This window comes from Geotrypetes seraphini, chromosome 12, assembly GCF_902459505.1.
Source record: "Geotrypetes seraphini chromosome 12, aGeoSer1.1, whole genome shotgun sequence".
NCBI lineage: Eukaryota > Metazoa > Chordata > Amphibia > Gymnophiona > Dermophiidae > Geotrypetes > Geotrypetes seraphini.
Window position 1 is genome coordinate 113,832,455 of NC_047095.1, and position 27,562 is coordinate 113,860,016.

Consider the following 27,562-nt stretch of genomic DNA (forward strand, 5'->3'; position numbering starts at 1 on the left):
TCCTTTTACTAAGATGCGTTAGCCGTTTTAGCGTGTCTATGGACGCGTTAGCGTTTAGTGTGTGCTAACGCACCTTAGTAAAAGGACCCCAAGTCAGTTTAAAAAAAGTAACCCTAAGGATGAGGCACTACAAATCCCACACTGCTTTGAGCTGTAAGTTCAAAACCAGGTCTGTCCCAAAATCTCCAGCCTGAAACTGGGAAACTTGACAACTCTGCTTCATTCATGCACGCTGAAAATCTCCCTCTTCCAAACTGCAGTTCTGCTAATCATTGGAGGGTTGTTTTTTTTTGGTTTTTTTTTTTTAAAGCAAATGCCATATTACATGAATTGAATCCTCCTCACTCCCAAACCACATAGGCTTTACAGTTTTTCGAGAACATCCCCCGTCGAGGGTCCTAAACATTTTAGATACTGTATTCTTTTCTCTTTTTTTTTTTTCTGGAATAGAAAAGAACTACCAACATGGCTGCCGCTACCGCAGAGCCCTGGGTTGCCATAGAAACCGGACTCTACACCATGGCGGGGCCGGTCACGCGGTCGCCTCACGTCCTCGGGTGACGTCATCAAGTTGCTTTCAGACGCAGCCCAAGCAGGAAGTCCAACAAAGAGAAGAAACGTGTAGGACCGGGTAAGCGCTGGGAAGCATCTGCTCTCGGCTTATTGTATTCCCTTCGTTTCCAGTTTATTTTTTTTAGATTTTTTTGCACTTTCACAAGGAAAAAATTTTTTTTGGGGGGGTCTGAAAGCTCCCTCAATGGGCTGCCCAAATGGAAACACTAGCAAGAAATAAACTTGGGATTGCATGGTATGAATTCCACAGTCAGTTGCATGGCTTTCAGGTGATCACAGGCGTTCAAAAATCCAGTCCCGGGGGTTGTCGCATTTCTGCCCAAAGCTCTGTTAGTCGTAATGATTTTCTGACAAAGAGCAAATCTATATTTGCAAAAGGACTAACAAAACCTGGTCCCTGACTTGGCTCTCTTGTGTCTGGTCACCGGCACTTGAATTTGCTTTTTTTTTTTTTTTTTTTTGCATCCTCAAGCGGGAGAAATCTTTGCATTAGGAAAGGGAGGGCAAGGGGGGTACGATCTCAGAGGTGTTGCTGTGCAGTATGTTGCAGAGGGGATTTTCTGATTCGTTTTTCTCTTTTTTGATAGCAGGGAAAGTGAAAAGCAAAAAAAAACCCCCACAAAACAAACAAACCCCAAAACTTCGGAAGTCCAATAGAAAACTACTGTCTTCTCCTGGGCTGGAAATCCTTGCACTGTAGAGGCCAGGAGGCTCTTTCTAGGCAGTAGGAACTTTAGCTTTTGAGGGATCTGAGCATCTGCTCAGGAAAAGTGACATCTCCAGCCTGAACCCGTCTCTGGAGCTTCACAATTCAGAAAGAAAACAGAAGGGAAATGTCTGCCCTGGTAAGGAACAATTTTCGAATTTCTTTTATTCAGAGCAGCAGAGCGCTAATTCCTGCACACTTTTTCCAAGCTTCCATCTGCGCTTCACCTTAGAAATTTACTGGGCCACAGTCAGTGCTATAGGCTAATTTGAGCCTGATTATTCAGGGCTATTCCCTATTCAGGTACTGGCCCTGAATATCTGGACACTTGGCAGCTCCTGGAAGTTATCTGGAGAGATTTAGTGTTTATTCAGATAAACTATTTTGGCAAGTTATGACTAGTTCTACTCCCTGAATTTCAGCAGTGCCTAGTTAACTTCAGAGGCATGCAGACTTCACCCCCAACTAACCTGTCACTAACCACATACTACTGTGGTGGTTTGTACTGATATTCAGCAGTGCTTCTCAATCCAATCCTTGAGGTACACCTAGTCCTATCAGGTTTTCAAGATATCCACAATGAATATGCATGCACTGTCTCCTTGGTAGGTTAATATATCTCATAAATTTTCATTGTGGATATCTTGAAAACCTGATGGGACTGGGTTGAGAAGCACTGAGCTACAGTATCCAGTCAAGTACCCCTGACAGGAGTCAGACATCAGAATTTAACCACACAGGAGCCTTTCTACTGGTGTTGTTTAGAGAATCCGGGCTTTAGCATGCATGCAAGAGCCAACATGGGCGGCTTGAGCATCCCGCTGACTTCCTGCTGCTCAGGCAGTGTGGGTGGAGGCTTCAGCGCCAAATCTCTTTGGTTGGCAGGGCTTGAGTGCGGTTTCATACTTAAATCTGGTACCACAAGTTTGAAGGGGGATCCTGAGCCCAAAGTGGGGGACCCAGACCCTCGAGGCTCCGCCACTGCTACAGATGAATTCTAAATGAACTGGAAAGAGGGGGCTGAGTGTATCCCTTTTTCTGTTTTAGACATCCGTCGTATTCAGTGATGTGGCCGCTTGCTTCTGGGAGTTGGAGTGGGACATCCTGAAGGAATGGCAAAAGGAGATATACAAGAAAGTTATCAAAGATATTCACAGCATCCTGATGTCACAAGGTAAATGTGCACTTTTTATCGTGCACTCCCCCCACCACCAGACTTTGCGCACGATCTGTATTTACCATTTTATAGGGCAGATAATAAAACGTATTGTAGAAATCGGTTGCCTCATTGTCCCTCGAATATTTTGTTGGTGTTGAGTATTACAGAGAATGTTTCCATCCTTGTACAGTAGAATCCTGATTAACTAGTTCTCAAGTTTCAAGTTTATTGACTTTTAATATACCGACCATCAACAAGTATCTGGCCGGTTTGCAATAAAAATTAAAAAAAAAGATAAATACTTAAAAAACAATAAAAGTGCACACCAAGGACATTAACTAGACAAACTTGAAGGTGAGGGAAAGTGGGTAGGATTGGGGGGAGAGTTACATGTTAGAAGAAGAAAGGAGAGAGAGGGAAGAGGGTAAAACATATGGGGCGGGATCGCTTTATAAAAGCAGTTGGCTGAATAAGAAAAGAAGAAAAAGATGAAGAATGAAAAGGAAAAAATAAAATTAAAAAAAAAAAGGAAAATCTAAGCACAGGAAAAGGTGTCGCTAAATAAGAAGGTCTTCAGGCTTATCTTAAATTTATCAAGTTGATGTTCGGATCGGAGTAGCTGTGGTAGAGCATTCCACAAAGTTGGAGCTACTACTGCGAAGTTTATTTTCCTAGTGTAAAAGAAATCTTTTATGGAAGGAATTAACAAGAGTTTCTGATCGGCTGACCTCAGTAGACGTATTGAGCGTTGTGGGATGAGGAGCTTATCGAGATATAAAGGCAGGTGAGAAAGTCTGATTTTAAAGGTGAGCAGAATGGTTTTATAAGTGATACGGTGTGTAATGGGGAGCCAGTGTGCTTCCTGCAAAAGCAACCGGGGAAAAAAAAAAAATCATCCCCCGAAGCAACTAAAGCTGTCCTGAGTCGCAAACCTCCCTCCAGCACCAAAGCAACAGCGGCACTGAGCCGCAAATCTCCCCCTCCCTCCCCACCTGTAGAACTACAAAAATTAAAGGTAATATCCCCCCCCCCTTCCGCAAGGCAAGATTTCCCTTTGCTGGACCCATGCTGACTCAGCGGCATGAGATCTCTCTGACATCTCAATCACCCCCACATTGTGTACCTTCAAATCTGAGTTTCCATATAGCACCGGCATTGGAGCGGTACAGCTAGGCCTCCTACAGTAGGCCTCCTACAATCTGCTTCGGTGTGTGCCCTCTGGTCTATCCCGCCCCATGTGGGCAGATTGCAGGAGGCTTAGCTGTATTACTGCAGTACCGGTGCTGTGTGGAAAGCAGACATTTGAAGGTAAAAGCGGTGGAGGGACAACAACAACAAAAAAGGCATTCTTGGAGGGTACAGTAGAGAGTAGAGTTAACATGAGAATAGCCTTACTGGGTCATACCAATGGTCTATCAAGCCCGGTAGCCCGTTTTCACCGTGGCCAATCCAGGTCACTAGTACCTGGCCAAAACCCAAGGAGTAGCAATATTCCATGCTACCGATCCAGGGCAAGCAGACTATGGACTTTTCCTCAAGGAATTTGTTCAAACCTTTCTTAAAACCAGCTACACTATCCGCTCTTACCACATCCTCTGGCAACGCGATCCAGAGCTTAACTATTCGCTGAGTGAAAAAAAATGTCCTCCTATTGGTAATTTTTGACGGAGTGAAAAATCGATCCACTCAGGATTTTGTAGACTTCATTCGTATCTCCCCTCAGCCGTCTCTTTTCCAAGCTAAAGAGCCCTAACCGTTTTAATCTTTCCTCGTATGAGAGAAGTTCCATCCTCTTTATCATCTTGGTCGCTCTTCTTTGAACCTTTTCTAGTTCCAAGTTTATTTAAAACTTGTTAATCCGCTTATCGAATTTCTAAGTGGAGTACATAGAACTTTTTTTTAAAAGAGGGTATCGCATAAAAATTAACCAAACAGACGTAGTAAGACAAGAATGGGAAAGGGGGTAGAACTGCATCAAATTATAGGAAAGAAAACAATAAAAGTCAACATGTAAGGATGGGTGATCCCATCTGTAGGAAAGAATGAAATAAAGGACTTAGGACTAGTGTCCTGAAATTGGATGTTATGTATCAAAAGCGTCCCTAAATAAAAAGCTTTTTAAATTTGTTTTAAAGTAGTCTAGAGATGTTTCTAGAGAGAGAATAGTAGATCTTGGGCGGGGGCGGCAGAGGGTAAACTAGGTCTATGTAGGGAGGGTGGGGCTTGCAGAGAGGTCATGCTGGATCTATGTGGTGGGGTGTGAGTGAGGCAGGGAGAAGGATGTGTGTTTGTGTCCTTTCTTTTGGTTAAGGCCTCAACTTGTGTAGAAAGGTCACGCCAATTTTGGTCACTTTTAGTCCCAAAACTGCTCTCAGCTTATTCACGAGATCGACTTACAGTTGCATGTATACAATAAAATTGTAACTTAGTCTATCTGTGGCTATCGGTGGCTTAAAAACTTCTGATCGCCACAGGCTTGAAAAATTAGACCCTACAGTGTCTTTTTCTTGGAAGAGCACAGGGTTGGTAGAGGAAACTGACACCCGTGATGATTCATACCCAGGAGGATCATCAGTTGAAAATGTGTCTGTGATCCAGAAAATCACTGAGGCTTAATCTCCGTTCACTTTGCACTGCTCTTTCAGAACAGGAAACTGATAAACACCCTCCAAGTTCCTCCAAATAAAACTTTAAAAACGTAATCTTCTTCTATTTTTTTTTTCGTTCTCAGGCTGTTTAATTGTTAATCCTCATGTTATATTCAAAATTAAAAAGGAAGATGACAAATATTTTACCCAGCAATATAAGTTGGAGGGCAAAGAAAACATGAGTGACCCTACTTCTGGTACGTAAATGTCTTTGAATTTAAAAGGCTTCCTTTTTTTTTTGAGTCACCTGTAACAGACCACTGACGTTGGGCATTTGCCAGTCACTATTCAAAAAGACGTAAACGTCTAACTTAAAAAGAGTTAGGAGCTGCGAAGCCCTTTTTGCATGGGGACTGAATATTTATTTATTTTCTTTATTAAACCCCTTTTTACGAAGCTGCGTTAGGCTTTTTTTTTTTAATCATCGGCCGCGTCAGAGTTAATATCACCGTGGCCAACGATAAAAGTATAATGTGGCTTTGTAAAGGGGGGGGTTAGTTATCTGTATTTGTATATCGCTCAATCCAAAGTTCTTGTCAGTTTATAACAGAGCAATTATTTTTACTGATACATTGGGGAAATCCTATCCTTTCAAGCTAACCGAATTATGGAATGATATTTCTCTAAGGTTAAGAGAATTAGGTTCATTTCAACTTTTTTGTTAAAAAATGTGGTTATTTTCTAAATTGTAAACTCACGTTCTTTTCTACATTTTCTTAATTGATGTAAACTGAATCGAGCTTTATTACATGAAGATGGCCCGGTCTATAAAACTAAGTTTTAGTTTACATAACATAATATCATGCTTCTATACCGCATAACCTTAAGTTCAATGCGGTTTTCAAAAGTTGCATAATTAACAAGGGGAAGATTGGGAACTAGTTAGCCAGATATTTAGAGAAAAGAAAGGACTTAAGTTGCTTTCTAATGTGTATGAGTAAGATGATGATAACAGTGAACTTGGGAAGCTGCTTGAAATGAAATCAGGTGGTCATGATATTTCTTGCTTTTGCAATCTTTAACCAAGGGAAAAACGATATTCTTGTGGGATGCAATAAAAAAAAAATCTATCAATTAAGTACAATGGCGCTTTATAGCATAAGCAACGCAGCTTAAAAATGATACGTGCTTCCACGGGAAGCCAGTGCAACTCTCGATAGAAAGGGGTACGTGGTCATACTTCTTCAGGCCAAATGTCATTCTTACTGCAGTATTCTGGATCAATTTCAGTCTGGTAAATTAGAATTAAACAAGGGATTGATGATTTGATCAGGTACTCTAAGTAATCTCCATCTCTGTCCCAGTGGGCTCACAATCTAGCTAAGAACATAACATAAGAAATGCCTTCACCGGATCAAACCGAGGTCCATCTTGTCCGGCGATCCACGCACGCGGCGGCCCATTTAAGTACACCTTATAGGAGACCCGGTTTTCCCGTATCCCTCAATATGGTTTCCAAGAAGATGTGCATCCAACTTGCGCTTGAAACTCGGAACAGTAGTCTCCGCCACAACCTCCGTGGAGGGATGCTCACATTTTCCCATTATCGTACAAAAGGTTTTGTTCAATGTGGCACCTTTTACTAAATACATCTAAAGATGCTGACAAATACAAGTACAGTGGTACCTTGGATTACGAGCATAATCCGTTCCAGGAGCATGCTCGTAATCCAAAATGCTCGTTTATCAAAGCGAGTTTCCCCATAGGAAATAATGGAGACTCACATGAACTCTCAGGCCTTGAGCATGCGCACATGCTCAAGGCCCAGCACAGGAGGCAGATCTTCGGGCACCGGCACCAACGCACAGGACATGCTGGTGCCGGTGCGGAGGCTACACTAAAGTAAGAAGAGGGTTCGGGTGGGTTGGGGGGACCTCAGGTTTGCTCGTCTTGCAAAACACTCGCAAACCGGTGCACTCGTAAACCGAGGTATCACTGTATATTTGCCGGCATGTACAGCAGGTGCATTGATTTCACATATTTGCTGAATTCTGCCCTCTGGTAGCAAAAAAAAAAGAAGTAAGTGACATTTTTCTCGACATTGGTTAATGGCATATCTGACCAGGGAAGCAAGTGCTATATGTGAATGTAATCTTTCTTGAGGAGGAGGAGAGTATGGCGTAGTGGTTAGAGCTATAGTCTCAGCACCCCGGGCTGCTCCTTGTGACCCTGGGCAAGTCACCTAATCTATGTAAACTAAGGAAAGAAGGGCGATTTTAAATCTAATAAATATCTCAAACACAACCCCACACAGAACAAATGAACCTGCTCAGCAACGCTACAGGGCTTAAACATACATACACCCAACCATCCACAGCAGGAGAAACACTCAATCAAACAGAAAACAAAAAAAGAAGTGGAGAAAAAGCCTCAGTTCAGCTTCATTTGGCAAAAAACTCCACTTCACATACACTCCTACACAAACAAACCGGTAGGGTGAAGAAAGCACTGTAATAGCTTGCAAAAGTCAATGTTCAAAAGCACAAGGGGTACATAACCCCACGCGTGAAAAAAATGTGGCAACAGGGTCCAAAGGCACAGTGATCCAAAATCATAGCATTAGGCCAAAAAAAACCACTTAGCTGCCAAAGTCCATCAGATATGTCTCAATCCAGCGTAGTAACACAGCAGCTAGAGTTCCCAACGGGGAATCTCCCGTTTCGCCAGTTCTTGCTGCGTCAGGGGTATCCACACGGCTTCATCTGCCAGTCCACGGATCCTTCGGTGCTCCTCTAGTACACCCACCACGTCATGAATCACAAAAAAAGTGCAGGAAAAGCAGTAAAGCACACACGCTGAAAAAGCAGCACAAACTCCTCCCCTTGCTAACATCCACCAATCCAGTAACCTTCAGGACCCAAAGAAAGCCGCCCACTCAATCCGGGCATTCAATCCATCAGGCTGCACCGATTTTTAACAGATAGATCCACCTTTGCTCCTTCTGCCACAGGAGACGTCTCCAGTTACCACGGCGAGTGGAATAAACCACCTGCTCAATCACAGTACATTGTAAAGAACCAAAATCATGACAGAACTCCAGACAGTGTGCTACAAGTCACCTAATCCCCAGGTACATTAGATAGACTGTGATTCCGCCGGGACAGATAGCGAAAATGCTTGAGTACCTGATTTGTGACCCGTTTTGAGCTCCTTTGGGAGGAAGGGCTAAAAAATTGAATGAATGAACTAAATACTGTAGAGCAGTGGTCTCCAAACATGCAGCCCGGAGGCCACATGCGGCCTGCCAGGTACTATTTTGAGGCCCTTGGTATGTTACCATTGTTCTGAAACGTTGCCCGCCTCACTGCTGTAACCTCACACAAGCATCTTTCCGCATGTTGCACTGCTTTCAGCTGTATATAGCTGAAATTATCAGAAGCAATTAAGGAAAGATATATAAGCAATAACGAGTTTTACCGCATGCAAAGTTGTCATTTCTTTAATAAAACATTAACTATTTTTTTCTGCGGCCCTCCAAGTACTTACAAAATCCAGAATGTGGCCCTGCAAAGGGTTTCAGTTTGAGACCACTGCTGTAGAGGGTGCTTTTGTCCTGAAAGTTTACCTAGCAGCATAAACTAATTGCATTAGTGAATACTTTTTTGTTTGGAAATTGAGGTTAAATAGCTAATTTCAGTTGGGGGGGGGGGGTAATTACTCTGCTTTTTTAACTAAGGTCGTTTTAGAGCAGTGGTCTCCAACTCCAACCCTTTGCAGGGCCACATTTTGGATTTGTAGGTACTTGGAGGGCCTCAGAAAAAAATAATTAATGTCTTATTAAAGAAATGACAATTTTGCATGAGGTAAAACTCTTTGTAGTTGATCAATCTTTCCTTTTGGCTAAGTCTTAATAATAATATTGCCATTGATAGCTAAAGGGACATATGATCAAGAAACTGTTTTATTTTACTTTTGTGATTATGGCAAACATACCGAGGGCCTCAAAATAGTACCTGGCGGGCCACATGTGGCCCCCGGGCCGCTAGTTTGAGACCACTGTTTTAGAGTATAGATTAGCATTAAAAGTTTCTGTTTAGAAGTGATATAAAAGCAAATTAGAGCACAGCTTAGAAGCTAAAGTAAATCCTCTTCTAAACTAGTGCTTACCAGTTTGAGACATTTAAAAGCTCATTAATGCTTTTTTAGAATGATGATTATTGTAGTTAATTGATATTATTTTCAACTTCTGATTTTATGTTGGTTTAATTTATATGGTTTTATTATGTGTCTATGATTTTGTATTCCACTTTGGTTAAAGCAGGATCTAAATGAAAAAATAATTACTGCATTCAGATGACGTTTTCCCAAAATATGAGTTTTGCCACTTGCTTCCTTTTGCCATTGGAAGACAGAGTAGCACATAGGCAGAATTTTGACAGGTAGCCTTAGGTGGTTGAGGAGGGAGGTGGGCCAGTTCTCTGCTGGGGTGAGGGGGTGGCTCAAGGGTACCCATTTTCTACCCGGAGCAAGAATACAGTGCAACAGTTTTGGCTTCGGTTTCAGCCAAAATCGAGTGGTGGATTTCGGTCACGTTTTCATTTTCAACTGAAGCCAAAATACCCAGTTTTGCGTTCTCTACTTCTACACGTACAAGGAGTACATAAAGAGGAATGCCTAGATCGTAGAATTGCCTTTCATGTACCTAACTTAGGAAAGTAAATGTATGCAAAAATAACAAATACAATGAAAAAAAGAGAAAATTATTTTGAAATAATGAGAACAATAACAAAGGGAACTGCAATGGGCGTAGAAAATCACTCCAAACGCTGCTTATGTGAAACGTTGGCTACTATTAAAATTGGCTAAGAACTTTGTATTTTTTGCAGTAAGAGGCGGTCTAGATAGCTTATGGTTTAGGTTTCAACCTGGGTTTGGGTTCCAGACAGTTTTTTTCATTAAATCAGTGGTACCTTGGTTTACGAGCATAATTTGTTCCAGAAGCATGCTCTTAAACCAAAACACCCGTATATCAAAGCAACTTTTCCCATAAGAGTTAGTGTAAACTTGAACAATTCTTTCCACATCCCCAAAAACTTAATTACCATTAGGGACGCCTCCACCGCTGCCTCTGCCACAGACCCATCCACGCGGCTCCTCCTCTGCTGCTGTTCGCTGCCTCTCACTGCGAGTGGTGCTGGCTAAGCAAACGCCGCCGCCGCCGCCACAGAGCCCGACTGGACACTGTTGGCTCTGCACCCCCCCCACCCCCCCGGATGCCACTACCCCCTCTGCTGGGACTCTCAATTTCTGGCTCACCCCTGCCGGACGCACCGCGACTCCCATGCTCCACCCGAGGCCACCGGCGCTGCTATCGCCTCTTCCCCCCCCCTCCCCGACTGACCCTGTCCTTACCCCTGCACCGCCGATGATAAAAGTGCCTGCCGCCGGTCTGCTGCTGAGCCTTGACCATCTGCTCATGCTCAGGCCTTCTGGATCTCACCCTCTCCGAGATTCTCATGAGTCAGGGAGGGGGGGGGGAAGAGGCGATAGAAGCGCCGGTGGCCTCGGAGGGAGCAATACTGTTGGTTCCCACGGTCGGGTCGGGTGGGGGCTCGCAAATCGAGTCAATGCTCGGTTTACGAGTCAAAAGTTTGCTGAGTGTTTTGCTCGTCTTGCAAAACACTCGCAAACAGGGTTACTCGTAAACCGAGTTTGACTGTACTTGGCAATGGTCACTTTGAGATGAACGTTTTTTTATGCCGATGATGTGGGCAGTGGTGGTAGAGCTTGTATGAGTTCACCATAGACCTGGGGCTTTTTGTTTTGTCAAAAAGTGTTCTCTTGGCTAAATAGTGTACGTTATTGTTTTCATTATTGCAAAAATAACAATTTTAAATTAGGGTTCTTCATGTTTAGCCACCTAAAGTGAGTTGAATATTCAGCTGAACGTATAGAAGTGTAAGCTCAGTTGAAAATTCATCTAACGTCAGATTCCTAAATCTGAGATGCCTGGGTTAGGCATTTAGCTTCTTTTGAATTCAAATTGTTGGAAATTTAAATCTTTTTTTTTTCTCATTACAGGTCATCCACTTGTAACATCTGTTCTCTCAGTCAGTGTTAAACAAGAGAGCGATCTCTCCTTCACGGATTCTCCTGAATCCGAGATAACTGAACAGGTTCACGTCCCTGTCACAAGTAAGTTTAAAATTCCTTCTGGACTAGCCTTGCCAGTGAACAAGGCAGAAGGAAAATAAAAATATAAATTGAAACTATATTGAGACATCGACTTGTTACAAAACGAAGAGTACACATAAATGAAAAGAACAGTGAAAGAGAAACTTCCAGAAATCCAGACAAGATATGATAAATGCAAGGACTGCATTTTGATTAAAAATTTTAATTATGGTTAATCACACGATTAAAGGCAGGGCATAGCCAGCAGTCTATGATGGGGGGGTCCAGGAGGGGACTGGACGATCATACATTTCGTCTCCCTCCTCCCCATATTAGTCCAAAGCCACACCAATCAAATTCCACTGCCAAAACTGCCTCATTCCTCCTTATGCCTCAAGAGCGAGAAAGCGGGGTGCTTCCAGCCGCCAATTCCAGCGCTCACTGAGCATGCTCAGTTCATGCGTGAACACAATTTCCTGTTTCAGAAGGGGCAGGCCAGCTCGGAAAGAAAGGCCCAGTGCAGGCCACAGGCAGCCTTTCCGTAGGGTTGCCGCTAACTTGCAGGGCCAAAGGTTGTGATTTAAAGGTAGGTGGCTAAGGGAGGGAGGGGGAAAGAGAAGAGCAGCCATGTTGGATTGGGATAAGATGGGAGGGAGAGAGGCCAGACTGAGTGCATGAGAGGAGAGGTAGGCAGATTAATAATTAACATGTTAATTGCGGTGTTAACCACCCTAATAAATTCATGGGAAGTTGTTTAGCAGGTGATAGAAAAATATTCATGTCTTCACACATTATGGCCCAAGAGAAGGGAGGCAAGTCAACTACAAATAAATATAGACAGAAAAAAAGCAGAGGAACATCAGGTTAGCAATTAACAAACATGTTTTATTACATAAAAACTTTAAAAAAACCAACCATAACATACTACAATAGCTTAATGGGAAAATAAACACACAATTTTTTTATTAGGTCAGCAGCCCGGCATGTTTCGGTGCTTTCACTTGCTTTAAGGGCACATAGCTTAGCTTACTTTATTGACATGTGGCACAGGAAAACTCAGTTTCCTTCACCTGTCAAGGATACTAAACATGTTTCTCCCAGTAGCTAGGGCCGTATAAACCCCTTTATAGACTTACCCTCATTGTAACCATTTTTTTCCCATAACAGACTCCCTTGATGTCATACCTGACATTTTAATCCGATTTCAGCAAGAAGGACGCAAGATTAAGCCACAAGGGACCAAGAAAAGAAGAAAAAACCCCTTCACTGATACATTCGAGGAACTTCATGAAGCAGGTGATGTGTCTTAGAATAAAAATGTTGGTGGCCAATCGGATTGAGGGTACCTCAGGGCTGGAGTGGTGGAAAAGAGTGAATGGTTCTGATTTGGTTGGCTGGGTTAGGGGGGATGGTTTAGATAGCAAGTGGGGTTCATTATGGGAAGGGAGAGGTAGTGATTGGTGAGGCATAAGATCACAGCTCATTGGGAAATGAGAAGTGTAGCCAAGCAGTGAGGGAGGGGGTTAAAGGGAAGGCTCTTATTTTATTTGGTGTTACCCGCGTTAAACCCCTACTGCGCCTTGATAAAAGGACCCCTAGGTCTCCTAGGCATGTTTCTGAATCCATTTTGAGAAGATGATAGCAGGTTCCATTTCATAATATAGCCTTTTAGTTGGGATGCTACTATAAACTCTGTTTTTTTGTCACAAAAGGCATGATAGCTATTGGTCTATATTTGAAAATTTGGGATAGATCTAAGTCTATTCCTTTGGGATGGGTATGAGTAAGATTTTACCAAACGCTTCGGAAAACCATCCTTGTACCAGAATAGTGTTGATCATCTCTGTTAGTTACATTTGACATCTCGTAATACAGGTATGACGGATGTAAGTCTAGTCAACAGCTTGTTTTAGATAATCTTATTTACTAGTGATCTTATATCTTTCACAGTGACAGTGTTGAAGGATGACCATATTCTGTCTGTCGGTATGTTTACCAGGCTATCCTCAGGATTGTAGTCAATTGATAGGTTGTTTAAGTTGACTTTGAAAGATATGAATATTGTTTCTCTCTTATTTGTGAAGACTAATGCCAGTGCATTAGAGGTGGGAGAGATTATGTTTGAGGAGATCATAGAGGAACAATCGGTTATTTTCGTTAGTATTTGAAATAGTTTCATAGTATCTGGTTTGTCTTTTCCAATTATGTCTGAGTAGTATTTGCATTTGTGGTGATCGAGTTGTTGATTGTATTATGAATATAATTTCCTCCATGTTTCTCTCAGTAATTGATCTTCAAATTTCTTCTAGGCTTGTTCTAATTTCTGACATTCTTTTTTCAAGTTTCTCAGTTCTATGGTGAACCATGGATTTTTGTCCTGTCTTGGTAATTTTTTTCTCCTTTAATGGAGCTATCACATCTAATATCATCTTTATGGATTCCATCCACTCTTTGCGGTTTTAGTCAGGATTAATAATAATAATCAGTTTATATACCGCAAGGCCGTAAAGTTCTATGAGTCGCTGTAGAGAAGTTCCTAGTCTTTTTCAGAACAGTTGGATATCAATCTTCCCTCGTAATTTGATTAGCTTTTCTTTTGGGTTAGGGTTTGAAGCATGGTTTATTTTGTAGCCTGCTGGGCAGATATCCAAAGTTATGCAGTCATGGCTATTCTTTAGCCATGTTTCTATAATCATAATTCCTATGTTAAACTCTGTTATCATATCACAGATCAAAGAGGTTTCATCCTCCTTGTCTATTCATTAGTATTAATTTCTAAATACATGTTTTCACAGTATCTTAATAACTTATCTTCTGAATCGACGAACTTACAGTGTTTTAACACTTTCTTCTCATGGTTCACCTTATATGTTACCTGATTTTAACTATTTGTGAACCGAATCGAGCTCTACCACAAGATGACCCGGTATATAAACTGAAGATTAAACTAGAATATCATTTACTTGGCAGGATTTCGTAAACACCTCCAAAAACTAAGCATTATCCAAAACACCTCTGTAAGGTTAATATATGTTCAAATTTCTTCAAGTTGAATAACACCTTATCACTTGCTTCACTGGCTGAAAATGGAGAACCGAGTACTACCGTATTCAAACTAGGTTGTCTCTTCTATAAAACTCTAAACGGACTACTGTCCTCCTACTTTGCCAATCAGTTATTTTTCTCTAGACCTCAATCATTTTTCACCTTCCCTTCAGTTAAGACTTGCGCTCACAAGAGACTCATCTCCAGGCAGCTTCTAAGGATCCGGAGTGGAGTCTATTGGTCCGAACTTCAACTTCCTACATGCATTTTAGAAAGCTCTTAAAAACACTCCTCAAATAGGATGATCTAGTTTAAATAACTCACACTCATTATTGAGAAATCTCTCCTATTCACCCTCATTCTTCCTCTGTTGTTAATCTTTAAGTCCTTAATTACCAAATGTTATTAATGTTTGACTTTGTTTTCTTTTGTTTTATTCTGCAAACCGCTTAGAACTGAAAGGCTTGTGTGGTATAAAAATAAAGATTTATGTTATGTTTTGTTACAAATGGATCATGCATTCACATAAGCCACATGCTATATAGTTTCCCATATTGATCTTTTATAAGTGATGGTTTTCAGGTTTCTACAGGTATTGTTAGTGTGATTTTTTTTTTTCCAGAGTTTTCCTATTGTGTGTAGTGAACTCATTAGCACTGTGTGGTATCCAGTTCTCGCAGTTTATTTGGCATTTCTGTGTGCGATTTTCTGATAAGATTGGACATAGCTTTTTGAGATCAGATAAGATAACAGGAATCCTGTTTTTAACATCTGAGTTGGGTTGTAGGCTTAACAAGCTCCTCATTGTTGTCAGCCATATGCTTGTAATTACAGTACTAACATAGCACTGTGTCAGTTTAGGTCATTCTTTTGCTTCCCAATTTCAGTTTGTCTCTGTTACATGAGTTGGCAGTATATGTAGGTATTAGCAACAAATCCTCATTCAGTAATTCACCCTTAGTGATTACTCGCTAGTCCAAGAGATGTTTAGCTTGGACTAGCGAGTAATTGCTAAGGGTGAATTATTGAATGAGGATATACTAGGATTGCTTCAAGCTAGAAGATTGATTGCTGCTGAGTTAGTTACTGGGTATTAGCAACAAAGGCAGCACTTCTCTGTTTCTGACACTGGTATCTTAGTTATTAAAAAAAAATTTTTACTCGTACAGCCTGCAATTCTCAACGAGTTACAGAGAACATACATAATGCAAACATAGACAATTGCAATCAGATAACGCCTCATAGAGCAATAATCTTTGGATCCTTCTCTTCTGCCCCATGGGCAGCAGGGAAGGAGGACACAGCCTGAGGTGTTGCACTGCCACCCTTTTCTTCTGAGCCCCTTACAGTCTGAAAGGTCGAGTGAAGGCTTTAGGGATGGATAGAGGATGTGACACTAGGAAAGGGGGAGGGGGGGGAGAAAGGACTAGGGGAAATGTGGAGCTGAAGATAAATCAAGAGAAGAGAGTGTGTGATGGAAGAAAATGGCTAAAGGAGAGAGTTCGAGAGAGAATGGGAAAAGGAGAGCTTAGAGGGTGACAGGAAGAGAGTAGATGAGGAGATTTAGAGTGGAAGTTTGGAATATAAGTGAGGAGTTGGACCCTCCACCTATCCCCCTCCTCCTCCTCCTCCTGATCTTGGATTGCCTTTTCCAGTCTGCTTCTTCCTCTCTCTGTTCTCGTGACCAGAGAATTGGATAGAGGATGTGCGCTAGATGTGGTGTATTTAGATTTTAGCAAAGCCTTTGACAGTGTTCCACACAGACCTCTAATAAATAAACTGAGTGCCCTCAGGATGGGTCCCAAAGTGACTGGCTGGGTCAAGAACTTGGTTGAGTGGAAGGCGACAGGGTAGTGATCAGTGGAGATCGCTCTGAGGAAAGGGATGTTACCAGTGGTGTGCCTCAAGGTTCTGTTTTTGGGCCTGTTATTTTTAACATTTTTATAAACGATATTGCTAAAGGGTTGTTGGGTAAGAATTGCCTCTTTGCGGATGATACGAAAATCTGCACTAGAGCAGACATGCCGGATGGTGTGAATAACATGAAGAAAGACCTGGCAAAGCTTGAAGAATGGTTTGAAATTTGGCAGCTAAAATTTAATGCGAAGAAATGCAAGGTCATGCATTTGGGCTGCAAAAACCCGAGGGAACGGTAGTTTAGGGGGCAAGGAACTTATGTGCACAACGGAAGAGCGGGACTTGGGTTTGATTGTATGTGATGATCTTAAGGTGGCCAAACAGGTTGAAAAGGTGACGGCGAAAGCTAGAAGGATGCTAGGTTGCATAGGGAGAGGTATGGCTAGTAGGAAAAAGGAGGTATTGATGTCCCTGTATAAGACTTTGGTGAGACCTCATTTAGAATATTGTGTACAATTCTGGAGGCCGCACCTTCAAAAAGATATAAAAAGGATGGTTGGTCCAGAGGAAGGCTACTAAAATGGTTTGTGGTCTTTATCATAAGGTGTATAGGGACAGACTTAAAGATCTCAATCTGTATACGTTGGAGGAAAGGCAGGAGAGAGGAGATATGATACAGACGTTTAAATACCTACGTAATATAAATGCGCATGAGTCGAGTCTCTCTTTAATTTGAAAGGAAACTCTGCAATGAGAGGGCTTCAGATAAAATTAAGAGGTGATAGGCTCCGGTGTAATCTAAGGAAATACTTTTTTAAAAAAGGGTGGTGGATGCATGGAACAGGCTCCCAGAAGAGGTGGTGGAGACAGAGACTGTCTGAATTCAAAAGGGCCTGGGATAGGCACGTGGGATCTCTCGGAGAGAGAAAGAGCTAATGGTTACTGTGGATGGGCAAACTAGATGGGCCATTTGGCCTTTATCTGCCATCATGTCATGTCATGTTTTTTGTCTCTTTTACATTTATTTTTACTATTATGTATAATTAATGTTTTAATTTTTGTTTTTAAGATTGTAATTTTAAATAATTCTATTTATATATATGTATGTTCATCGCTTTGAAAAATGACAAAGCGATTAATCAAAAATTTTAATAAACTTGAAACTTGATCATGTTTCTGTTTCTATAACCATAAAGCTCTATGACATCACAATGCAGGTGTAAAGAGTCTTAGCCAATAGGAAGAAGAGATGCAAATGTTAAAGAGCCTTAGCCAATTGGGAGAGGAGGAGATAGTGGATGCTCTGGATGGGCCATTTGCCCTTTATCTGCCCTCATGTTTCTATGTCTTCCCCCGCCTGTTTTGATCCTCTTACTGCCGTTAAATAGGCCCCTGTGTTTGTCGTACATTCATACAGGAAATCGGTGAAAACCCATTTATTTGCCAAAATTTGTTTAACCTCCTAATCGTTTTTCCTCTACGTCTTCCGGCATGCTCCTGTTGTGCATAACTACGGTACATGCCTATCTGTTTCCTCCTACTTCATGCTCATGATGTAACTATTTTCACTGATTCTCTTAATTTTGCCTTCTCGTGCATATTTTGGTTGCCAGAGGTCCATCATTGATAAGGCCGGTTTTTGGTCAGACTGTGGCTCTGTCCTACTGACAGCTCCTCAGCCACAGGGTTGGAATAGACAAGCTGAGCGCATGCCTAGGGCCCAAATGTTTAGGAGGGGGCCTCTCAGATGTGAACGAGCAGGTTTTTGCCCTAATAAATCATCTGCTGGCAGAAGGAAGAGTGTTGGGGGAAGAGAACCAGCGCCGTCTTGCCTTCAGAAGTCTGTCTACCTCATAAGCATTGTGTTCCAGTGATCAGGAAGAGCTGACGATCAGCGCTTCTTACCTGCCCATTTCCTCCTCTGCCAGTTCTCCTATGCAGTCGCTCACACAAAGGTTCCAGCTTGTTCGCCTGCTCATCAATGCTCTCTCTAAGGGACTGGCTGGGTGCATGCAATTATTTTTTTTTTTTTTGTGCGAGTAACAAGTTTTCTAAAGCAAATCTGGAAAATTGTTGGAAGTATTTTTGTGAACAGTGCTCCTAGAATATATGAGCAATTCTTCACACGCTCTGCTTAGTGGGAACAAAGATGCTCAGCTGTGTGCTTTCACTCGAGCATTTTTCAAGTAGGCCTCCAGAGATCAACTTTAATTTTTACAGCTGCTTTGGGGTAGGGTCACAAAGTTAAATCTCTACCTGGCATCAGTTACTTTCTAGATTTTTGTGCTGTCTCAATTAGGATACATAGATTTAGTTCATAGCATTCTCATAATTTCACCTTTTATCCAAGTGTTATGTTTATTTTCCTTGAATCTTTAAAATCTGAAGATAGTTTCCAGTTCCTTAGCATCCTTATCAGGCCAGTCTAGAACCAGTGGGTTATGCCCACCAGCCAGCAGATGGAGATAGAGAATAAATATTGTGAGCTCTGCTCTTTCAAGCTCCTCAGTAGTTTTACTCTAGGTATTATTTTTCATTAAGAGCCGAGATCTTCTCATGTTGCATTTAAAAAAAGAAAAAAAAAAGCTGGGGAAAAACTCGGTGTCAGGTCAAAAGCGCGCCGGGACAAAGGCGCGCCCAGACAATTGAGCGCAGCGCGGAGGTGCGCGCCACACAAAAGTACTGTTTTTACGGCTCCGACGGGGGGGGGAACTCCCCCCCCACTTTACTTAATAGAGATCGCGCCACGTTGTGGGGGGTTGTAACCCCCCACATTTTACTGAAAACTTCACTTTTTCCCTGTTTTTAGGGAAAAGTTAAGTTTATAGTAAAATGTGGAGGGTTACAACCCCCCAAACCCCCCACAATGCCGGCATGATATCTATTAAGTAAACTGGGTGGGCTCCCCAACAAAAACCCCCGTCAGAGCCCCTAAAAACTCTAATTTTCTTCGGTGCGCGCCTCCATCTTGCGCTCAGTTGTCGGCGCGCGCCTTTGTCTTTCGCGGGGTTGTCTATGAACCAAAAACTCGTTTGGAAACAGCAACTAGAATGAAAGAGAAGACACCTTTATCATTCAAAATACTGAGGAGCTAAGGCTGCATGGTGCCCTTATGAGACAGCTGACAGCATTTGTTTTGTGTCCCCGCCTACTGGTTGGCAGGCATAACCTACAAGTTCTGGATTGGTCTGGTTGGACTAAAGGAGAAAAAAAAAATGAGCAGGGGGAGACCTAATTTCTCCTTTTTCAAATAGGCAAGCAAGGTTATGATCCAGAACCCACCTTAAAGATCCTGAAAATGGAAGAGCCTTATGTCAGGAGCCAGCAGGATGGAGGAGTGCGAGTTATTGAAACCAGCAACAGTAAGCTAAATTCCTTTTAAAATAAAATGGTTGCTGTGTCGTTCTGTGGGGAGCTGCAAGCTTTTCCTATAGATGTTGAAATGTAATCCTTGTTTTACAGTTACACACGTTTTGTTTGGTTTTTTTCACAAAGCCAGAAATAATTTCCTTTAAGCTGAGAGGTGTGAGGTTCCAGGAACATGGTGTCAGGTCAAAAGCGTGCCGGGACAAAGGCGCGCCCAGACAATTGAGTGCAGCGCGCGCCGCCGTGCCGCTCTAAATTACTGTTTTTAGCGCTCCGACGGGGGGGCTTGGGGGGGGGGAATCCTCCCACTTTACTTAATAGACATCGTGCTGCGTTGTGGGGGCGTTGTGGGGGGTTGTAACCCCCCACATTTTACTGAAAACTTCACTTTTTCCCTGTTTTTAGGGAAAAAGTTCAGTTTACAGTAAAATGTGGAGGGTTACAACCCCCCAAACCCCCCATAACGCCGGCACGATGTCTATTAAGTAAACTGGGGGGGGTTCCCCAACAAAAACCCCCGTCGGAGCCCCTAAAAACTGTAATTTAGAGCGGCACGGTGGCGCGCGCTGCGCTCAATTGTCGGCGCGCGCTTTTGTCTTTCGCGCCGTTGTCTATGAACCCAGGAACATTTGTGCCGTTTGCTTCAACTAGGTGTGACTGTTAAGAACAGAAAAGAGGTGGCTTTGTGTATGAAGCAGAACCTGACCCTGGGGTGTTCTAAAGTTCGATCTCAATATTTATTGCAAGCTAAGGGGCTTGCTTGCATGCTTTTGTATTTATTTTTTGTTTTTCCGCACTGTCTACCAGTCTAGGCGGAATACAAATAAAAAGCACACATAGAATTCCTAACCTTCAAAGTCAGTAACAGGGGGCCAGAGTCTCGAAACCGTTCCATTCGCGGCAGCCACTGATCACATGTCAGTCGAGCGACGGTGCCGTTTCGATTTTTTATTTATTTATGTATTTAAAAACGTAATATACCGCCTGGAGTCGCAGCGGTTTCCAAATATGCATACGTCGATCAAAAACAATACAATACAAAAACGAATGCAAGGAAGTTTTTCTTCACTCAGAGGGTGGTGGACACCTGGAACACGCTTCCAAATGAGGTAATAGGACAGAGTACAATACTGGGTTTCAAAAAGGGACTGGATGACTTCCTGGAAGCGAAGGGGATTGAAGGGTATAGATAGAAGGTTACTCTTCAGGACAGAAGCGAAAAACGTATGAGAGTTTTAGGGTAGGAGCACTATCAGGTCCTGGATCTGAGGGGCCGCCACGTGAGCGGACTGCCGGGCACAATGGACCTCCGGTCTGACCCGACAGAGGCAATTCTTATGTTCTTATGTTCTTAAATCATTCTTCAAAATAATCTCAACACATGAAAACAAACGTTACAAATCCTGCAGTAACGTGTGGAAAAAAAAAAATATTACAAAAATGCCCAAACGACGTTAGGAAAGACAGATCAAAAGTATGTCTCTACAAATTGTGGCCACGACATAAATAGCGCCAGAAATGTAGGCCAAAGTTTTAAAGGCCTACACTACCTAACTTACCTCCCCCCCACCACCACCCTTTGATGAAGCCACATTAGCATTTTTTTTATCGCCGGCCACGGCAGTTAAAGCTCTGACGCCCGTAGAATTCCTAAGAGTGTCGGAACTTTTACCGCCGCAGCCGGCAATTAAAAAAACCCGTAGCCCTTTCAGGACCAAGGGACATATTTGTCCCATAACTTTAAAATCCTATAAATTTTGATTGGGATAGTCTACAGTTCTAAATTTGATATGTACGGATTCCATATGATACTGCCTTTATGTAAACAAACTGGTTCCGACATTCATTCATTAGCGTCATTGCCAGATTGACGAGAAGATTCACTTGCCACACTGTCCGTAAGCCAGAAGTTTGATTTTTTTAAAAAAAAATTATGATATTTCACAAAAAAAATCAATTTTTTGGCATCTGCAAGCCCTTTTTACCATAAAAATGTCGTCAAAACCACAAAAATTGGCCTACGATCCTTATGGTCCTGAAAGGGTTAGCGCGGCTTCATAAAACGGGAATGGGGGGTGGGCTAGTGCACCATTTGTAGAATCTGGGCCTTAATGCCGCATATTAAAAAAAACAAAAATTTCAGAAACAGCACAGCTGGGGCCAGACCTTATACCCCAAAAGCTTTCTGAAGTAAAAATGCCTTCAGGTTCTTTTTAAAATCGTCCAGTCTTTTAATTCCATGTAAATCCAATGGCAGCTCATAGAAACATAGAAAGATGACGGCAGAAAAGGGCTGTAGCCCATCAAGTCTGCCCACTCTACTGTCCCACCCCATTAAGTCAGAGTGCTTCTCGACCCACGTAGAGATCCCACGTGGATGTCCCATTTATTCTTAAAGTTGAGCACGCTAGTGGCTTTGATCACCTGCACCGGTAGTTTGTTCCAGTGATCCACCACCCTTTCTGTAAAGAAATACTTCCTGGTGTCACCACCAAATCTCCCTCCTCTGAGTTTGAGCGGGTGCCCCCTTGTGACTGAAGGTCCCTTAGGAAAGAATATGTCGTTTTCCACCTCGACACGACCCGTGACGTACTTAAATGTCTCATTCCTGTCACCCCTCTCCCTGCGCTCCTCTAGAGAGTAGAGCTGCAACTTGCCCAGTCTTTCCTCGTATGAGAGACCCTTGAGTCCGGAGACCATCCTAGTGGCCATTCGCTGGACCGACTCAACTCGAAGTACATATTTACGGTAATGTGGCCGTAATTGCACACAGTACTCCAGATGAGGTCTCATTCCATAATTGAGGACCAATAATGTAAAAAAAATGGATGACCTATAGTCATCCAAAAATACAGCATGAAAAGAAGGCACATCCAGAAGCTTAGCAGTTTTAAAGCATTGTATGGTCTTGCACCAAGCTATCTTGTAGATCACTTCAAATTTGCAGATAGGAAGCGCCTTTCTCGTCATTCTAGACTATTTGCATTTCTTACTGTAAAAGGCTCTATTTATAACTGAGTTTTTTCATAGAATTTTATCTTAGCAGGTGGGTACTTGGGCCAAGAGTTTTAGTAATGTGATAGCAAGTTCCAGTTCTTATCAAGCTTTTAAAAAAATGTTATCTATTTGACAGATTTTTTTAAAATGGGATTATATTTCACTGTGCATGTACAGTATTTTTCTCTTTGTTTAACTGCACTGAACTGAGAGGTATTGTGGTATATAAATAAATTTTATGTTATGTTAACACTAGAGAATGACACGGAGACAAATTGGTCCCTGTAGGAACTCAATTTCCCCAGGCCATCCCCATGAGTTTTGTCACCGTCCCTGTCCCTACCCGATTCCTATAAGCTCTGCCTTAACCACACAAGCCTTGAACACTTATGACTTTAAAGTATTTGAGGCTTGTCCGGATGAGGACAGAGCTTAGGCATTGGTGGAATGAGGCATTATGACATCACAATCTGAGCTCTAGAATGTTGCTACTTATGATGTTAAAGTGTTTGAGGCTTGTGCAGTCGAGGACGGAGCTTAGGCATTGGTGGAATGAGGCATTATGACATCACAATCTGAGCTCTAGAATGTTGCTACTTATGATGTTAAAGTGTTTGAGGCTTGTGCAGTCGAGGACGGAGCTTAGGCATTGGTGGAATGAGGCATTATGACATCACAATCTGAGCTCTAGAATGTTGCTACTTAGGATTTTAAAGTGTTTGAGGCTTGTGCAGATGAGGACGGAGCTTCCAGGAATGAGACAAGAAAAGAACTTGATGGGACAGGAAAATGAGTTCCCGTGGGGACGGGGAAAAATTTGTCTCTGTGTTGTTCTCTAGTTAACACCCCCTGCCCCTCCCATGGCCATGCCCTCCTTTCGGTTGCCCGCTAAAAAATGTATGCACACGTCTTTGTAGAATAGCACCTAGCAAGATGTTCACATAAATACCAAATTGTAGTCAATTAGCGCTAATAATTCATCGTTAGCGGTAATAGGCTCATTTACCAAACTGCATGCACAGATTGTGCATCTGCCCAAATTTGTTTATGCAGTTTTAAGCACCATATATAGAATTCCCTTGTATATTTCATGCAGAGTTAATTTAAAGCCTATAAAGGATCCTATTGGGTTATCTCCTTATCACGGCTGTAAAAGTAATGCCCATATATTCTTGTTTTTAATCCAACAGCCGTTGCATTAAGGAACAATAGCGGGAGGCAAAGAATTTACAGCGGGCAGCGGAGAGCGCAACGGAATCATAAAGACACCTTCAGACACAGGCCAGATCTTTCTTCGGACCACGAAGACATAATCCAAAATGGAGAGATACCGAACACACGCACCGAGGGCGAAAGGTATTCCAAACGCCACTCTGAGTTTGTACAGTTTCAGGAAGGAAAACATTCATCTCAAAGTTCCGATATTTGGGAAAGCTGCGCCCCAAGCTTGCGTGGTATCGAACACGAAGACCTAACTGAATACACGAACACGTTAACAAAGAATTCATACCACAGGTGGATCCAAAAATATCAAAGAGGCGAGGACAAGTTTACATGGACTGATGGGGAGAAAAGCTTTGCCAGCAAGTCAAACCTCAAAGGAAGAAAGCAACTTCACTTAGGAGGCATGTTATTTGCATGTAACGAGTGCAAAAAATGTTTTACGCACAAATCTCAGCTGAAAATTCATCAGTTTTATCACGCTAGAGAAAAACATTTAACCTATGCAGAATGTGAGAAAAACTTCGCACTGAATTCGAACCATAGGATGCTGGAAAGGCTTCAGACCAGAAAACCTTTCCCGTGTTTTTATTGTGGCAAAATCTTCATTCACAAATCTGAACTGAGAAGACACGAAAGGATCCACACTGGGGAGAAACCATTTAAATGCTCTCAATGTGGTAGAGCCTTTGGTCACAAGTCTGCAATGCGACGCCATGAGCTGATTCATACAGGGGAGAAACCGTTTAAATGTAAAGAGTGTGGCAGAGCCTTCCTGCACAAATCGGCAGTGAGAAGGCACGAAAAGATTCACACAGAAACGAGGCTGTTTCATTGTGCCGAATGTGGTAAATACTTTAAACAGATAAGTGGCCTGAGAAAACACGAAATAGCCCACTGGAGAAAGAGGGAATTGAAATGTTTTGAAGGCGGTAAAAGCTTCAGTCGCCAATCTGAGCTGAGCAGACATGAACAGGTCCATGCAGAAGAGAAACCATTTTCATGTTCAAGATGTGATAAACGTTTTAGGCAGCTAAATGGCCTGCAGAAACATGAAAAGACACACTTTGGAGGCCTGCAGAGAAGTCAGCACATTTCTGTTCACGTTTGAAGGGGGAGGAGAATCGGATGGGTTTTTTTTTCCTGGGTCTTGCTGGGTACCTTCCCATCGTGAGCGTGTATGGCATTTGCACCAAATCTCAGCAAGATGACTTCTGCGTTTGAAGTATAACAGGATGGACAAATGCACCTCACTCAAGATTTAAAAACAAAACACGGTACCCAGCATTAGCTGTTATGTTATATTAATGGTGATAGCAGTAGTGTAGATATGTTTTAGAGGGAGATAATATCCCTGGTGCAGCTTTAGGCCACGGTGACCCTGTTCTTGGACCCACTGCAGCAGGAAGAAGACCACATAAGCTCGTGAAAAAATTAACAGGACGAGTGGACACTTGAAGGTAAACAGGAGACAATGTTTGATTTGCAGATTTCTAGACTTCTCTTTGTTTATCGGTAAAGTAATTTTCACGTAGAGATTTTGAGGTCTTATCAGATGAAAGGAGATATTGGACGAAAGAAGATCATATCTGCTTGAACAGGAGTGCACCCTTTGTCAGAAGAAAAAGGTGATTCACTTAAGAGATTTACAGGAGATACTGACTTCCTGCATAATGGTATGAATTGTCTTTATTGTTACCTTCCATGTAGCTGAAACCTGACTGGATGGCGTTTGTGCGAGAGCACTGAATGACCGCATCTGTGGAATATAAGAATAGCCATACTGGGTCAGACCGATGGTCCAGCCCAGTATGACTACTGCTTCCAGCAGTGGCCAATCCAGGTCACGAGTACCTGGAAAATAGTAGCAAGATTCTCTGCTATCGATGCTGGGGGTTAAAGTAGTGGCTTTCCCCATACCTATCTTCATAGCAGATGATGGACTGTTCCTCCAGGAACTTGTCCACGTCCTCCGGCAGCTTAACTGTTTGTTGAGTGAAAAAATATTTTCTGCTGTTTTGCTTTAATAAGTATTACCGTGTAACTTCATGGAGTGGTCCCTCTAGCTTCTGCATTTAAAAAAGTAAATGATCAATTTATATTTACTCATTTCGCTCCACTCAGGATTTTGTAGACCTCGATCATATCCCCCCATCAGCTGTCTCTTCCACAGGGCTCCCGAAAAATTGTAAAAGCCCAAACCCTTAGCACAGGACCAAGTTATGTAAGAGTATCGACACTCTGGATAGCGGTACTGAGAGTTTCTCCTGGATATACATCAATCAGTACTGCATTGTCTGTGGCCAATTATACTCTCCTGCTCTGCTTACTCTCTTCCAGCACATGGGCTGTTAAGGGTTTCCATCTGGAGCTTAACGATCCAGTTACAATGTAGAAAGCTGATGCACAAAATTTATTAAAGCGCCCAAGAAAAACACTGGAGGCAATTGGCCGTTTTAAGGTTTTAAAACAATGACTTCTTTAATAGGCGCGGCTCAAAGTTAGGTGCCTAGGCACGTAACTGAATCGTTGAAAAACTTAATTGGCGCTGATGAATGACAATTGACAACATGTAGTTGACATTAATTGTACTTAATTGGATGGTAGGTGCCTACTATTGTGAGGTAAGCGCCTAGTCCAGGGCGCCTAAGAGAAAGGCATGGTTAGAGGCGGATCGTGGGCGTGTTTTACATGTAGACGTCTTTTGGGGCGCGGGCGCACTCGGGCCAAGAAAACCCTGACATAAATAGGGTGTGCCTAAGGTTGGGACGCCTGTCGGTGCCTAAGACCCACTTTGGGCCCTGCTAGGCGCGATTCTATAAAGGGCGCCAAACGTTTAGAGAATTGTGCCTAAGCGCCACAGAGAAGAATGAAAAGTAAAAGGCAAACAATCCGTAAAAAAATGCCCCCAAAAGGGGCGTGGCCACGGGAGGTCGGTGGATAGTGCAGGGCTTTCCCAATGGTAAACTAAACCCATCCAAACTTTCTTCCGTCTTTCTATAAATGGCACCCAAATTTAGGTACTGGGAATTTGCTCTGAATACCTGCAAGGACAGATTCCGCTGCGCAACAAATTTTAACTTTTTTTTGTCCGGGGCAAGAAGAAAATGAGGTTTGCTTTATGGAATTTGACCTCCTGTGTGTGAAAATAGCCTCAGTTTTCTCCTATCACATATAGTTTTTCAGCAAATCGTAAATATTTATAGCTTGAGAAGTCATAATGCAGCACCTTGTGCCGATTAAGAGTTCCTATAAACATTATTTTCTACAATCGTTTTGCTGTTGAAGCGCATTTATAAATGAGATTAACCCTTTCAGGACCATAAGGATCGTAGGCCAATTTTTGTGGTTTTGACGACATTTTTATGGTAAAAAGGGCTTGCAGATGCCAAAAAATTGATTTTTTTTGTGAAATATCATTATTTTTATTTAAAAAAATCACACTTCTGGCTTATGGACAGTGTGGCAAGTGAATCTTCTCGTCAATCTAGCAACGACGCTAATGAATGAATGTCGGAACCAGTTTGTTTACATAAAGGCAGTATCATATGGAATCCGTACATATCAAATTTAGAACTGTAGACTATCCCAATCAAAATTTATAGGATTTTAAAGTTATGGGACAAATATGTCCCTTGGTCCTGAAAGGGTTAAGGAGCATCTCTAATTAATGTCCAACAATAGTCAGCCGGCATTGATGAATTCCATCCGCCCTGATATCGTTTCTCCGTTGTAGCAATGTCCTGGTGAAACCTTTCCCCGTGCTCATCACTAACACTACCGAGATTATCGGGAGGGGGAAAAAATCCAGATGCGGGTGGAGCAAACGAATTTTTAGTGACATGTTGCATTTGAGATCACAGAATGCTTTAGGCA

At 42.4% G+C, this 27,562-nt stretch overlaps 1 protein-coding gene across 3 annotated transcripts; it reads left to right on the forward strand.

Moving 5' to 3' along the window:
* The first annotated feature begins 447 nt into the window (after nucleotides 1-447).
* On the forward strand, nucleotides 448-27,068 carry LOC117346382 (zinc finger protein 135-like). Of its 3 annotated transcripts, none has more exons than XM_033915859.1 (8): nucleotides 448-631; nucleotides 1,164-1,418; nucleotides 2,327-2,453; nucleotides 5,170-5,283; nucleotides 11,108-11,221; nucleotides 12,368-12,496; nucleotides 19,357-19,464; nucleotides 23,656-27,068. In XM_033915859.1, the coding sequence occupies exons 2-8, from the start codon at nucleotides 1,407-1,409 to the stop codon at nucleotides 24,795-24,797; spliced, it is 1,746 nt and encodes a 581-aa protein (XP_033771750.1). In that variant the 5' UTR covers nucleotides 448-631; nucleotides 1,164-1,406; the 3' UTR covers nucleotides 24,798-27,068. The 3 variants fall into 3 exon arrangements, with proteins under 3 accessions (XP_033771750.1, XP_033771749.1, XP_033771751.1); XM_033915858.1 differs by lacking the exon at nucleotides 448-631 and adding an exon at nucleotides 644-808 and having other exon boundaries at nucleotides 1,161-1,418; XM_033915860.1 differs by lacking the exons at nucleotides 448-631; nucleotides 5,170-5,283 and adding an exon at nucleotides 644-808 and having other exon boundaries at nucleotides 1,161-1,418.
* Nucleotides 27,069-27,562: the final 494 nt, after the last annotated feature.